The 14,686-nt window shown below is 30.3% G+C and overlaps 1 protein-coding gene across 1 annotated transcript in view; it reads left to right on the top strand.

The window, feature by feature from the left end:
* Positions 1-14,096, top strand: part of LOC140451803 (alpha/beta hydrolase domain-containing protein 17B) — a 41,631-nt gene extending 27,535 nt beyond the window's left edge. The window contains exons 2-3 of the mRNA XM_072545665.1: positions 7,299-7,431; positions 11,604-14,096. Of these exons, the coding sequence (XP_072401766.1) occupies positions 7,299-7,431; positions 11,604-11,690 (220 nt within the window). The 3' untranslated portion in view covers positions 11,691-14,096. The remainder of the gene's footprint in view (positions 1-7,298; positions 7,432-11,603) is intronic.
* Positions 14,097-14,686: the final 590 nt, after the last annotated feature.

The following is a 14,686-nucleotide window of genomic DNA, read 5'->3' as shown; positions in this document are numbered from 1 at the left end:
ACACCATCCGAAGATATACGAATTCGACGAGGAGTGCGACAGAGTTGCATCTTATCTATGCTGTTCATAAAAGCATTAAACGAGGTCCAAAGTAGAAGGAATCAAGATCAACGAAACCAGCATAGACAACATCAGGTACGCTGGTGATACACATCTGCTAGTAATAGACAACTTACTTAATATAAGAATATCCAAAAAACGATGTTTCATATATCATAATACACAAAACAAAAAGACCATCATGAGTCGTCAACCTATAAGTAGAGACCGACCGAATGTGATTTTTTTGGCCGAATCCGAAGCCGATGCCGAAGTTCGGCCTGTAGGATACCTTCGGCCGAAGCCGAAGCCGAAGGTGACTAAAAATATACCTATTATATGTTAAAAATTTAAATAATGTGCATTATATTTTTATTACCTGATAGTGGTAAACAAAAATATGAAATTATGAGATAAAAAAGTCAAACATTTATACATTATTTGGTAATAGAAGCGATAATAAAAATAAATAACATTAAAAAACATTCATAGTCAATAGTCGATGTTTTGCCATTTAGGTATCTAGTCAAAACACCAGTAATCGTGAGTTTTAACAAATACAATAAGATTATTATTATCAGAATTTTACTACGTGAGAAATATTCAAATGATGATCTTTGAGACATCTTGGCCTATTGTTAAATTTATATCCTCCCTACTACCTGACCTGAAAGTTTGTAAAACGTTTTAGTTAAGGGTATAACATAGGGTGTAAATATTATTTAAATTATCAAAAACTCGCCGAAGCATATTGTTCAGAGATTATCTCATTTCTATCGTATAGTATACTGACAGAGCATTTTATTATTCCACCTTCGGCGAAACCTTCGGCTTTGTTTTTGCCGAAGGTGGCCGAAGCCGAAGCCGATTAATCGGTCGGTCTCTACATATAAGCTAATTCTCTTTTTGAAGAAAGAGGAAAAATCTACAGCTAATAATAAATATAAGGATGGTAAAAGCTGAAGTTCGGAAGTATATAGGATAAACAGGAAGAAATTGCAATAACGGATAACTGAACATGTGCCAACCATGTAATTACAGAAAATCAGGGATTCAACCGTAACTTTAAAATTTGACATAAAAACAATTAGATTTACTCGAAATATTTTAAATGAACCATTTTAAAATGACAGACTTAATTCACAAGGTTCAAATATATGTTCGTAGACTACTATTACTGTCTATAATTGGTATTTAGTAAGGAAAAACCTTCTTCTTTTGGGTTAAGTTCTTTGCACACAAAAATAATTGGTTTGTGATCTCCATCATAAACCAACAAAGATCGAGAGTTGTGAATCGATGTCAAGAACCGCTATTCTATGACGCTACCCGTGACGACGCCATATTGTGGCGATAGTTCCGTGACGCTCACCTCAAGCATTTGACTGTAGAGAAAAAAAGTAATACAATGCCAGTATAGAAGCTTCGCTTTAATACTATTAAACACTTTAAATGCTCTATTTTTATTAAAAAAAGATAACATTAAGATATTTTTAGAACACGCCTCTAGAAATGTTACGTATAATCTGTAAATTATAGAGAAGTGGAAACAATACATATATCAATTTGCTGTAAATAAAGAATAATATTGCAATGATTGTTTGTTTGTTAACTATGCATGAAGGCGATTTTCGATCGATGATTTACAATGGGGAATACTAATTAGATTAGAAGCAGATTGAACATACAGGGTTACAAAGCTGATAACAGCTTGTACCCAACAATATATCTTTACCACTTTTTAGATAAGTTTTAAGAAAGATTTTGGGACACTTTGTTTATTTAAATTAAAGAAAAAATATTTTTTTACAGAAACTACCGATCTTTAATTTTAAGTCTTTTCAGAGTTGGAACATTATTTTACGACGAAAATTCACGTTCCATCCCTAGATACATTGAATATTTGGGTTAATATGCTCAAAAATGAAATTGGGAGTTCAAAATAGCGACGCAATTTCAATTATCTCAGCTTTTAGTAGACCAATTGTGATCATTTTTTAAAACTGGGGTCCAGTGAGCTTATCCATTCAAATATTACACTTTTAATAGACTATAATTAATTATTTTCCATATTTTTACGTATAAAAAATTGAATGCTCACTTGCGAAATTACGTAATTTTTCGTTTTTTTTTTCGTTCATTAAGGTTACAATATCAATGTTAACTGTAGTATTTTTTTATCAATTAATCTAAATTTATTTACCTGTAAATATTAGTTTTAATTAAATATTAAGTTTATAAATAAACTTCAATAAAAAAATGATTTAATAAATCCCGGATCGATTACTTGTTATCATTTTCGATCATAACTTTGGAACTATTTGACCAATCTTAATGTTTTTTCTCTTAAAATACAGGTCTTTTGCTGAACTTTGGACATACGTTTAGAAAAGGAAATGTTAATTGAAAATTGAAAAAGATATTGTATTTGTTTATTAGCGTAATAATTGTACAGTTGTTTAAAAAATCCCTAGGTTCTCCCATTGAAATAATTTCAATGATTCAACTTTTATTTGACAGCTTAAATACTATATTATACGTAAATAAACTTTCATATATAAGTTCGTTATACATGAATAATATAAAGTTTTTTGAAAAAACATTGATTTTTGACCCTTTTTAAATTGTTTTTGCTAATTTTATAATAATAATTATTATGTTTTTCAATTTGCAATCAATTTTATCTTATAGGAAATTTAATTGTGGAACATTTTTGTCGTTACAAAATTTTTCTATAATGTATAGCTGCCGAGATATAGCAACAAAAAGGAGGAAAAACATTGAATTTTTCTTATTTTTTTTTTCACAAATTGTTTAATATAAAATTAAGCTCATCTTTTGAAGTGTACGCATCGTTAAATTAGAATTACTTATAATATTTCAAAGCGATTAAAGCAAAAAACTAGGATTGTATACAATTTACCCAACCCAAAACAGATACCGTTTGGTCTATAGGTAGAAAGAAAAATATTTTTTCTCTTTCCTATCCTGTATTCATTGGAGTTCTTCTAAACGATTTTTTATTGAAAAGTTTTAAAACATTTTATTGTTTTTTCCTGTTTTTAGTGTAGCAATTATGTTAATTATTATAAAACAAAGTTCTCATTGATCGGGAGATGCTTCTAGATAACTGGTCATCATAAAACATCCAACTCTCTTATGCAACGCATATGGCAAGAAAAAATCACTGCGTTAAAGATCCAACGGGATATCTCTCGTAAAATTATCATGGCAATGAATACTAAAGTTAACAAATATACTGATCATGCAGCATGATTAGGAAACATATGCAGCTGTTAGTAAGTGAGATCCATTAATATTGTGGTCATATCAATTAAAAATCTAGGCGTTTGATTAAATCATTATTACACAAAAATTGCTGTTTCTTTCCAGAGAACGGATTTCAAGTCGTACTTTTGTTTGCAAAATACCGTCAGAAAGATAATCTTGATCAATTTACCTTTATTCCCGATCCATTTCCATGCCCATTCTAGTCAATAAAATATAAACAAACACACACATTTTATGCCTTTAAAACCAAGATGAACTTGGTTAGATTTAGTGTAGCTTTTGGTATAAATAGAACATTTTACGAATTTAGAACTATTTTTAATTAGGGGTGAAAGCTTTGACTTAAATGGTCCGCTGTGTTGACAAAGTTAACATCAAATTTTCCCAATATTTGAAGCACTGTCGAAGACAAACAAAAGTACGGTTTTAAATGATAATGTATTTTACATTTATTTAGAGAAATAAAATTTTTTATTGTTTCTAAAGAGTAGTGGTAAGTATTTACTGATAAAATAATGACACCACTCAAAATTTGTCTTAATGAGAAAATGAAAACATATTACCTTACAGGGTAATTCATCGATGTTATCAAGAAACCTTGTTCTGGGTTTTCCTCTTCTTCTCTGACCAATGGTCTATCAAGGAGCGTTTTTCTAGCTAGGTCATTTTGTTCCATCCGCATTACATGCCCTATTTATCTCAGACGTCCTATCTTAATATGTTTTACGATATCCTGGTATATTCTGTAAAGTTCGAAGTAGTATCGTCTTCTCCACACTCCATTGTAATTCACTGCTCCATAGATTCGCCTTAGTACTGTATACTTTATATTTCTGCCTTTTATTTTTTTAACACCGTCTCTACAAACACATGTTCTTTCTTTTCACGCATTTTATACATAATGTCCCGAATTTCAAACTTACAACCATCAGGAAGATTTTAGTCTTAGGGTGTGGTCTAGATTTTTATTGTGCAACCTCTACTTCATTATTTAAACTTGCTCTGACCTAGTTTTGTCTTACTAAAGCACAATGTATCACACACACGTTTATGTACGGATTGAACTGGTCTCGAAAGGGCATCCAGTGACTTTTTTAATAGTAAAATAAGCTTTATAAATTAAATTAAATATTACTTGATTTATATTTAAAACATGTCTCCTCATTTTCGCTGTCAATACACAAACAAACTCTTTCTAATCACAAGTACACTACGCCAAACTTATTAGGGTACCATTAATTTGCAACCGGTATAGGAGTATCGCTAAAGTAAAGTATCAGTTCTCTAATTGGTCAAAAACTCAAGTACAGGCATGAGGGATTCAGTAAATATCTACGCTTATGTTAATCTCTCAAAGCTCACTGATTAGAACCACGTTAAGTTCTAGGTAATAACTAATCTGGTTGTAACAAATACTTCGCAGATAAATATAAAATAAAAATATGTTTCAAAAATCTAAATCTCTTCATAACCTTGTTAGTTAACACGAAACTTTCTTTACTGTTGAGCAAAAAAGGTAAAGTTGCTAGACAACAATCATTTCTGCGTAAAATGTGGAGTGCGCAAATTTTATTAAAAGTATTTCTTGTAAATAACTTTTTATTAATACTGTAAAAAAGATTATAAAGTGATTTTTTTAAATTCAATTTAGAAACTTGTTTCATATTTTAATTACTAGAGCAATTTACTTTCGTACTTATGTTGTACAGTAGAGTGGGCCATTGGTTATCGAGTGCCTAGCGATAATCTAAAACAGTCGTAAATTCGTGAAATATACTTTAGAAACGAGTATTAAACTCGAGGTTAAAATGTTTATCTACAACACCTATCTATAATAAGCTGGATTTTGAGCAAAAGTTGTGATAAAGAACTAGTATTGTTCAAAAATTAACTGTTACGCCTACGCCTCCAATGGCTGTGTTTAGCATCAAAATTACTACCGCTTATGAATATTTTTCCAAAGCTATTAAAAAATCTAAATTGGAATCTTTTTAAGTTACTTTTTATGATTTATTACGATATGAACCAACGTGAACAATTATAAAACGTTTACCATTATACCCTTCTGGTTTACTACTTACAACTTTTAAAACTGTTGTCTTGTTATGAAATTACTTTATTTCCTTTTGAATTAATCCACGTTTCGACCAAAAAAGTCTCTGAGATGCATACTATTAAGATTTTCCATATATTTACAGAGAAACTTGGATCTTAAAGCAGCAATACTGGTGCGCTCAATTAATGCGCTTTTTTTATTGTCCTTTTCGTATTTACATCCTAATTCTTTTCACAAAATGCTAACAATGTTTTGCCAATAAATATAACTTCTTTATCGCTTAATTCATTACTTATACTTTGCAGAGTAACACGTTTCCCTGAAAAAAAAAAACAGATAAGTAGAGAATAAATCCCACTGTTCTAACTAGTTCAATGTAAAGAAAATAAATACTTTGTTTTTATAAAACTATAAATTATTTCACATTACAAAACTCACAAGAAAATTGACTTAGTAATATCAATCAATGTATTCAGGCACAAATTTTCTTAAACTACTTTCGTAGTTTGTTAGAAGAAGTTGGCACTTACTTGATTGGTACGTGTCGTATACTGTATTCCGTAGTACTAATTTAGATCCCTCAGATAGATCGGTTGTCTTGTTTTTCGGACGACACCTACTTTCGCCTGGCTTTTAAAGAATATGATTGTCTACTTTCCTTTTTATAATTGTACATACTGTCCGTCGTGATATTTTTAATGCAGCAGCTACTCTCTTAAATAAAGAATTCTTCAATGATATTTATTTTGGTAAACAAACGAAAGACGAAAATGGCTCCAAAGGCACTCTATTCATTTTTTCTAATTCGAAATACTCCAACACATTTAACACAAATTGTTGTGCTTGAGAATTCAATGGTTTACCAGGTATACTCTAAAAATAAAAACTCTAAAAATAAAAAATATTTCATATCACTCTGTTGTACTGGTTAAACACAATGGCACTAACGTCTCAAAATAATATTTACTTTGTCAATATTGCTCTCAATTAATGTTATAGCTGCTTGCTTAATTTGCTGTTATTTAGTATAATTTTATTGTGTTTCAGTTGTTCAGTGTTTGTTTTATGTTGTTTTAGCTTAAAGTTTTTAATATAAATAAGACTAACATACTAGGGTCTGATGATGGTGCAAATATTGTAAGCCTTAAAACCAGTAGCCCAAAATTGACCATCATTAAATAATAAAAACTACTTAAGATTGTGAATATTGACTCATTTCCCATATACTGGTATTATGGACTCACATTGGCAACCTTTTGATCATTTGAAGACACAAAAATAATTTATAAACACACTACAAACGCTGTCAAAACCAAACTTAAAACTACCAGTAGGTGAATCAATCACCGACTATCGTCCTATGGCTTTCTATTGACAGACGCCTTAAATGAATCGATTTAGTTTCTGTTAGTAGGAAAGAAACGTACAAAATAATTCGTGAATAATGTCATACTTGGTGCAAAAATCCAGCGGATGGACTGTAATCGTCTTGAATGGTGCAGAGGACGATTGGCTTGGGAGACGTCAACTGTCAAATTTGTATTCTCTCCTATCGCCAATCATACAGTTTTAGGCTAAAGATAATTTTTACAATTTTTATTTCAGAATTTTTTTAAAACGATTTCAGGATTGGAAACTTTAAAAGAAAAAAAAAATATAATGTTCATTACAATTAATTGCGGTTTAATCCCAACTAAAAAATATATATGTTAAATATTCCACAAGAAAATTGTTTCAAAAACTATCGTACCTACTAAAAATGTTCTATATCTAGTCTTAATCGAATAATAATTGAATATTTGCGACATTGCAAGATGTTCATTTTTGGAAGTTCTAACGCTGCATATAATCATAATAATTATGTATGTACATATATTCATTTAAAGCTTAATATAATTTATATTTGTTACAGTATTGACAAAGTTCCAAAAGTTATGTCACCTACACTAATCATTCACGGGACTGAAGATGAGGTTATAGACTTTTCTCATGGGCTTACAATTTTTGAAAAATGCCCTAAAGCCGTTGAGCCACTCTGGGTAGAGGTAAGTGGATTACTATATACACTTAAATGTTACGAAGAACACTTCCGAATCATGATTTACAATTCATAAACTTTCTTAATCATTATTTGAGAGTGCTCCTTGTAACATTTAACTTGTCTTGGTTTGTTTATTTCTAGTGCATCTTGATTGTGATTTTAGTATAGCACGAAATAAAGCATTTACGAATTCGTCCTCTGCTAACTCAATTAGGATACTATTAGTACCTCTTAAACTGATGTAAATACATAGTACGTCTAGAAAGTACTCTTTATTGTATTGCGCCGAAATGTGGGCATGGGCATTTATAATCTGAGATAGTTGTCTTCTTTTATATCAGTAAAAATTATGTTAATGCTTATTTTACAACGACAAAATGTGATTGTAAAACGATGATATTCTATTCCAAAAAATAATTAATATAACATACCTTTTATAATGTGTTGCAGCATATTGCTAGTATAAGCATGGAAGATGGGCGAATTTCTGAAATATTACTCAAAGTACGACCTCACATTTATTAAAGGATCTTCGGCAGTAGACCGCGTACATCCGCGACTGAGTTTTCGAAAATATTCGGTTTTCATACGACAAGGTATTGCTGTTGCTTCTGAAACCTTTCTTTTATGCGTAGTTACCGATAACAATTACAGAAAATCCTCCAATTTTGTAAATATTTTCAAGACTGTTCTGAAAATATATTCATTACAAATGCAGGAATATAATAATCCTGTTGTGAAATGGTTATTTCCCTTTAACATAAGCAGAAAACCAAAACTTCTGTATTGTTTGATTATATAAGATTAATTAATCTTTGTCAAAGCAAGGTACAGCTCGATGTTGAAGAAATATTTGTCTTTAAATAACTGAGTTTAAAAACTACTTTGCTATGTATGCGGTTATGTGCGTGTAATACGTAGTGAGAGCGAGTATTTACTATCCATGTAATTACTAAAATTCCATTTCTTTAATATATACTAGAAATCTAATGTTGTGACGGAATTGTTGAGAATCTCTGTTTGTATGTTGGTCATACGGTTACTGCCGTAAAGAGCGGCAACGTTGTCAAGAAAATTCTCATTAAGTTTGCATGGCCCTATCCTTCGTACACTGCATCGCATGTCTGAAACACGCCATAGTCTTTTATTTGAGCCATCTGCCCAATAATTTTGGCCATTACAGTATTTTTTGATATACAGTACTGTGCGAATCATAGGCTGTTTTAATGAAAAAATAGTTTATTTAGAAAAATATTATATTTTGACAAAACTATAAAGCTAAACCTAGATCATTTAGTAGGAAATATGCCCTTTGGCTGCAATTACTGATTTTACCCGTTTTGGCATAGATTATATGAGCTTCTGATAGTTGATACTTGGCAAACCTGAATGACCTATCATTTTTATTTTTGTAGTACAGTCGATTTTGCATAGTCTAGCTTTACAAATGGCCCATAAATTTTAAATGGGGTTGAGGTCTGGCAAATTACCGGGCTAATCTAAAACATTAATCTTCTTATTTTTGAAAAATTCAATCATTTGCTTTGACTTGTGACAGGGAGCAGAGTCCTTTTGAAGAATCGCTCCTCATTGGGGCTGACATTTTTGGCATTCTGTGTCCAAACGCTGTTCCAACATGGATTTGTATTTTTGGCTGTTCATGATGCCTTTGATTGGTACCAAAGATCCAACCTTCACGTATGAAAACATCCCCAAAACATTTTTTTGACTGGATGTTTTACGGTTTGATCAATATTTACGGTTTTCAACGAATTTCGACCGCTGTCCCTGAACTATAAAGTGAGTTTCATCTGTAAATAGTCCAATTAGAGTATTTTTGGCCCACAATAGCCTTTGTTTTTTCATTCATTCAGTTTTTCTGTGGACGCACTTCCCTTCTACCATTCTCCAAAAGTCTTTTCCGACCAAATAAGTCATGAATCACTACATCTGATGCTGCTAGATCTTGTTGGAGCTCTTGGATTGTTTTTCTTGTGTCCAATTTGCTCTTTCGAAGTAAAAATCTTTCACCTGCTGGTGTTGTTTTTTTTTTCTTTCTTTCGCATTTTCCTAGTTTCCATATTTTTTAAATCCATTGGTCCCGTTTCTCGTTTACGCTTCAAAATCACGTTCTTGCGATTTCTCTTTGTGACATATTTGTGTGTTCACTTAAGGTGATATCTTTTCACGCTTCCTATGCGTAATATCCATGATGGAATTAAACGAAACAAACTCAGTAATTACCAAAAATAACACAAACTTAGTGGGAAATGTCCTAAAGCGTCCTCAAATAAAAGGCAGAGAAAAGGAAGGTTATGTTTTCAATGCATGGTCAGTTGTAAATGTGTGGAAAGTATGTTGCCAACTGTGAATATTGCAAAATGTCCCAATGATTCCATTAATTCGCACAATATATATATATATATATATATATATATATATATATATATATATATATATATATATATATATATATATATACTTTTTGTATAATAAAACTCTGTTCTTTTAAATTTGTCCTATATATTAATATTACATCTATAGCCTTGAAATATAAAATGTTAAAAGTATCGATCGCTATTATCAAATATATTTTCCCATATTTCGAAGAAAATATTCCATGTTCTAAAATTCATGTGAATCTGACATAACAATGATAAAGTTAATACAATTGGTATATACAATTACAATACATTACTAAACAAGGCTCTAACTTTTACCGAGTTTCCCTTGTGTACAACGTGTATTGAGAAATTGTTGGTTATTTATCAAGCTAGCTAACTTTATTAGTGTACACTGCAAATTATAATACTGTACAAAGTTTTAACTATGCGTACAAGGTGACTGGTGTTTAAAATGTAACTGGTAGAAAAATGGTTGCTCTGCTCAAATTAGTTAATCGATAGTATCGACTGATTTGGTGGACTGATAACTAAATTTTCAAGAATTCAAGATTATTTTAACAGCTATAAAATTCTGAGAAAAACTTAGCCCATAATCTTTCAACTCATATAGTCTCTATAGATCAGACGAAGGCATACAATATTTAATGCTCTGGGAAAAACAAGGAATAAACAAAAAATATGTATAAGCGGTACAACAGTTTTACAGATATAACAATAAGTATTAAAACTGGAAACAAATTAACTAGAGAAATTTCTATGAGTAAGGGTCTAAAGCAAGGCTGCTACATAGCACCTACACTGTTCCCAATCGAAGACGAGATATTGTACACGATACACTTCGCTAACGGACAAGCCATTCTAGCTTAAGACGGGACTGATATATACTATTTGCTTAGAAAACTGGAAGAGGAGTAAGTGCACCAAGTGAGGCCTTACAATTAATATATGTAACATGATCCGACGATATGTCAGCACCGGGGTGTCTTTTAACAGATAGATATCCATTACGGTATATCTTGTTCGCCATTATGTAATCAATTTGATTCCTTATTATGTTTCCTAGTTGATCTTGCGGAGAGAACCAAGTATACAAACGTCTTGGTGGTAGTTTGAAGAACGTTATTTAGTATTACAAATTCTTCTTCCTCTACAAAAAGTTTTAATCTTTCTCCCCCTTCATTTCTCTTCCGTAGACCAAAATCACCAATGAATTCACCGCTTTTCCCTTTACGAATTTTATTTTCTTATATTATTTCACTCTATAAATATCTTTATTCAAATATCTCATAAAATTTAATTCATCTCTATAATATATAGGCGCTTCAGTCGCTCTGGAAATTTACCCGCGTCGCTCGAACACCTTGAAATTATCTCGAAAGCGGTGCGTAGAGCGTAGACCCCTCGTCACGTTAGTTCGCTGGAATTTTGCGCCGTCGAACAGTGTGGAATCATCTGAACGTTAGATGATATCAAAACATTGGAGTTAAGATGGGGATCAGTAGCGTAGCGAGCGGGCTGATGTAACAATTAGTTGCTTCTATTTTCAACAGTTCATCCGATAATTCTCTTTCTGGTTTTTCTTTCATTTTATACGTACCTTGTCATTTAATAACGACTATGTTTATTTTACTATGAATGTATAATAATATACATTGTAATTGTATTTAATAATTATTAGTATGTAGTTTGTGCTGTAAATCAATTTGAGAATAGCTGTATTACTAAAATAATATCCACGTACAATTATTAATGAAGTGGTTCTTTGTTGTAGGGTGCAGGCCACAACGACGTAGAGTTGTATTCAGTCTACTTAGACAGACTTAGACAATTTGTGATGGTAGAGTTAGATGATAACTGACAGTTGCTGGCTGGCGAAGACGTGACATTTAGTTCAGGCACATCTAGTTCGGTAGGCGAGAAATTACTTTAGCCGGTCGATGCAGGAACGGCAAATGTCTCCAACTCACCAAAGCCGATTTCCTGCAAAAATCTTAACTTTCCATTACAAATTTTTAAAAAGTATTGCAGCGCGTCCGGGTCTCAACGTTCCGCTGCGCCTAACAACTGTATATTAATTGAGACCACTTGCTAGCTCTTAATCTGCATTTTTTACTGTACATATTGTTAATCGTGAACTTTTTATCAAATGTGAATATTCAAAGACAATCCGTCAAGTGATGCAATATTAGACAAATCTGTATTACATGAAAACTATGGTTTTCTTCTCTAAGCCTAGTATTATTTCTTTTAAATCAATTTATTTATTAAGTGAATTGTAGATATGCATTTAAGCGTCTTCTAAAATTACCGGTATTAAGTTTGCCGATTTCATAGTTTTTTCCTTGTAATAAATTGTTTAATTTCAAATATATAGACCCAACTGATACAAAACGCACATCAATTTTATAAAAAGGCATCAATGTCGAAACTTTGGTTTCTCACAATTTCTCATTCATACTTGTTGGTTGCATGCGAGATGACACTGTTTCTAGTGGTACAGTTTGTCAAAACTCGAAATGACGTTGAAAATCGTACAATCGGCTCGCTCACTTGATGCGCAGCAAAATTACCGGAAGTTACCTTAGTAAGAGAACTAAATCTACGTGTCAACTACGTTTAATAATCACGTAGACGAGTCCAGACGTTGAGCCTTCTTTTTCTCTCTGAATACTTTCTCCATCTGCTCTCCGCGCTGACGGGCAAATTTTCGTAAGTCATTCCTAGTTTTGATGATTAATACCATACTACACCTTGATCAGTAATCAATCGATTAAGCATATTTGATTATATTTTTATCTTTATTTTATTTTATTAATTAAGCATATTTTTATTGATTATGTTTTTGATTTATTTTTTTATATTTAAATTTTAATTATTATTTGATTATATAATTAAGCATATTTGATACACATAATATCTTTATAATCAATATTATATTTTTGGTAGATTTTATCCTTATTTACAGTTCTTCGTTCTTCACAGAATCGGGAAAATTACTTTATCGAATTATACAATTTATGCCAGAATTTTTTATGTTCAAGCTGCTTCCAATATTACTTTTATATCAATTTAATCACGTTAATACTTAAAAAGGAAATCATTTTAGACATTTTAGGCAATCAAGTCTTAAATAAGGTATTTCGTGATGTAGGCTGAATATGTACGTTACTGCAAAATTATTTTTACCGATTTAAAGCGATGAAAACGTAATTCATTTGTTTATTGGATGAAAATAAATTTATTATGTACAAAATTGTATTTTTAAAATCCAAATACAAATCTTTATGTTGTTTATTATAAATGATTTAAACCCTACAGCTTAAATTATTATTATTGATATTAAAATTTACCTGAAAATAAGAATAAGTTCAAGTTTATAGGTTTGGCACATAAATGGAAGTAATGCTGTATTTTTAATAATTTCTGTGCAGTTTGATTACTAGTAAAATAATGAAATTAAAACTTACAAGAAATATAACACGCTTTTTACAAAAATAGCAGTATATGTATGATGAAAGTAGTTCAATATTGACACAGTAATTGTTTTTTTATTATTCAAAAAAGGCTGTGAAACTGGCAATTATTAATTATTTTTACATGTGCGGTTTTTCCGAGTACTACAATGCTTAAATGCACATTTACAATGCAAATATTTTAAAACATGGTTATTTAGATAAAAGTACTATTTTATTTTGGTTATTAAAATCCAATCTAGTTGGCACTATATACGGCAACACAGTTGAACAAACGTTTTAAAAAACGCTCTTTTTAATCACCATAAAATTAAATAAGGGTCTTTTTTATATAAGTTTTTCCTATAAATTTTCCGTTAAAGTGAATCATGAAGAATCAAGATTTTTATTAATTTTAAATTCAACTAATTATTACTTTATATTTATATATTATATTTTATTTCATATATCTATCATAAAAAATCTTATTGAACGTTTACATATTTGCAAATCTCGGTATATTATTCGTCTTTTACAGATTTTTAATACCAGAAATGTTTTTTATCAAACGATTCTTTTTTTTAACAGCTAAAAAACTATAAACATTTTTTTTTTTTTTAGAAAAATATGTCATTGGACTTAAATATTATATTATATTAAACAATAATTTTTTGAAGGGAACTGCCTTGCAGTATTTAAGAATATATTTATAGTATAGGTCATTTCGGTAAGACTGCAGTTTATGAAATAACATAAATAACATGTAAATGTCTACTGTCAGATTCAGTTCAAATAAATTATCTTCCAAGTTAGAGTTGTGTCATTTTCTAGTGACCTATCGTAAGAATACTACTCAAAAGTTTCACTATATCACGGGGAAGCTTATAGGTTTCAGATTTTAGATAAATAATAATTTCTTTGTGCATTTTCTTAAGTATTGCTTATTTCTAGTGTGTTATCCGTTTGTCAGACAGTGGAAAGAGAATGATTTTCATTACATTGTATAACTTCTCCTATGACACTAATTACAGTGTTTAGTGATTAATTCTTTGAAATAAAATATGAAACTTACTTCCTTATGGCATTAGATATATTGGAACGTACATATTTTACTTTAAGAAATATCTTTTTGGTTTTTCATTTGAAGTTATACTTTATATATTCTAAAATATCTGTTTTTAATTTTAGTTCTAACTTTATATGTATGATATAAATTAGATAATTTTTTATAAAAAACTTTATCATGTATTTGTCTACTTTGTTTTGAAAAATGTTGGCTATTTAGTTTTAATGTAATATTTTTATAGGTATCCACTTTTTACATGTTTTGAAATATATTTAAAAAGAAATAGTATTCATTTTAATTTATCCAATATAGGAGGGATATTATGTATACCCGATA

Source organism: Diabrotica undecimpunctata, chromosome 10 (genome assembly GCF_040954645.1).
Source record: "Diabrotica undecimpunctata isolate CICGRU chromosome 10, icDiaUnde3, whole genome shotgun sequence".
NCBI lineage: Eukaryota > Metazoa > Arthropoda > Insecta > Coleoptera > Chrysomelidae > Diabrotica > Diabrotica undecimpunctata.
The sequence above is the reverse complement of the archived record's forward strand: the minus strand, read 5'-3'. Positions and strand labels throughout refer to the sequence as shown.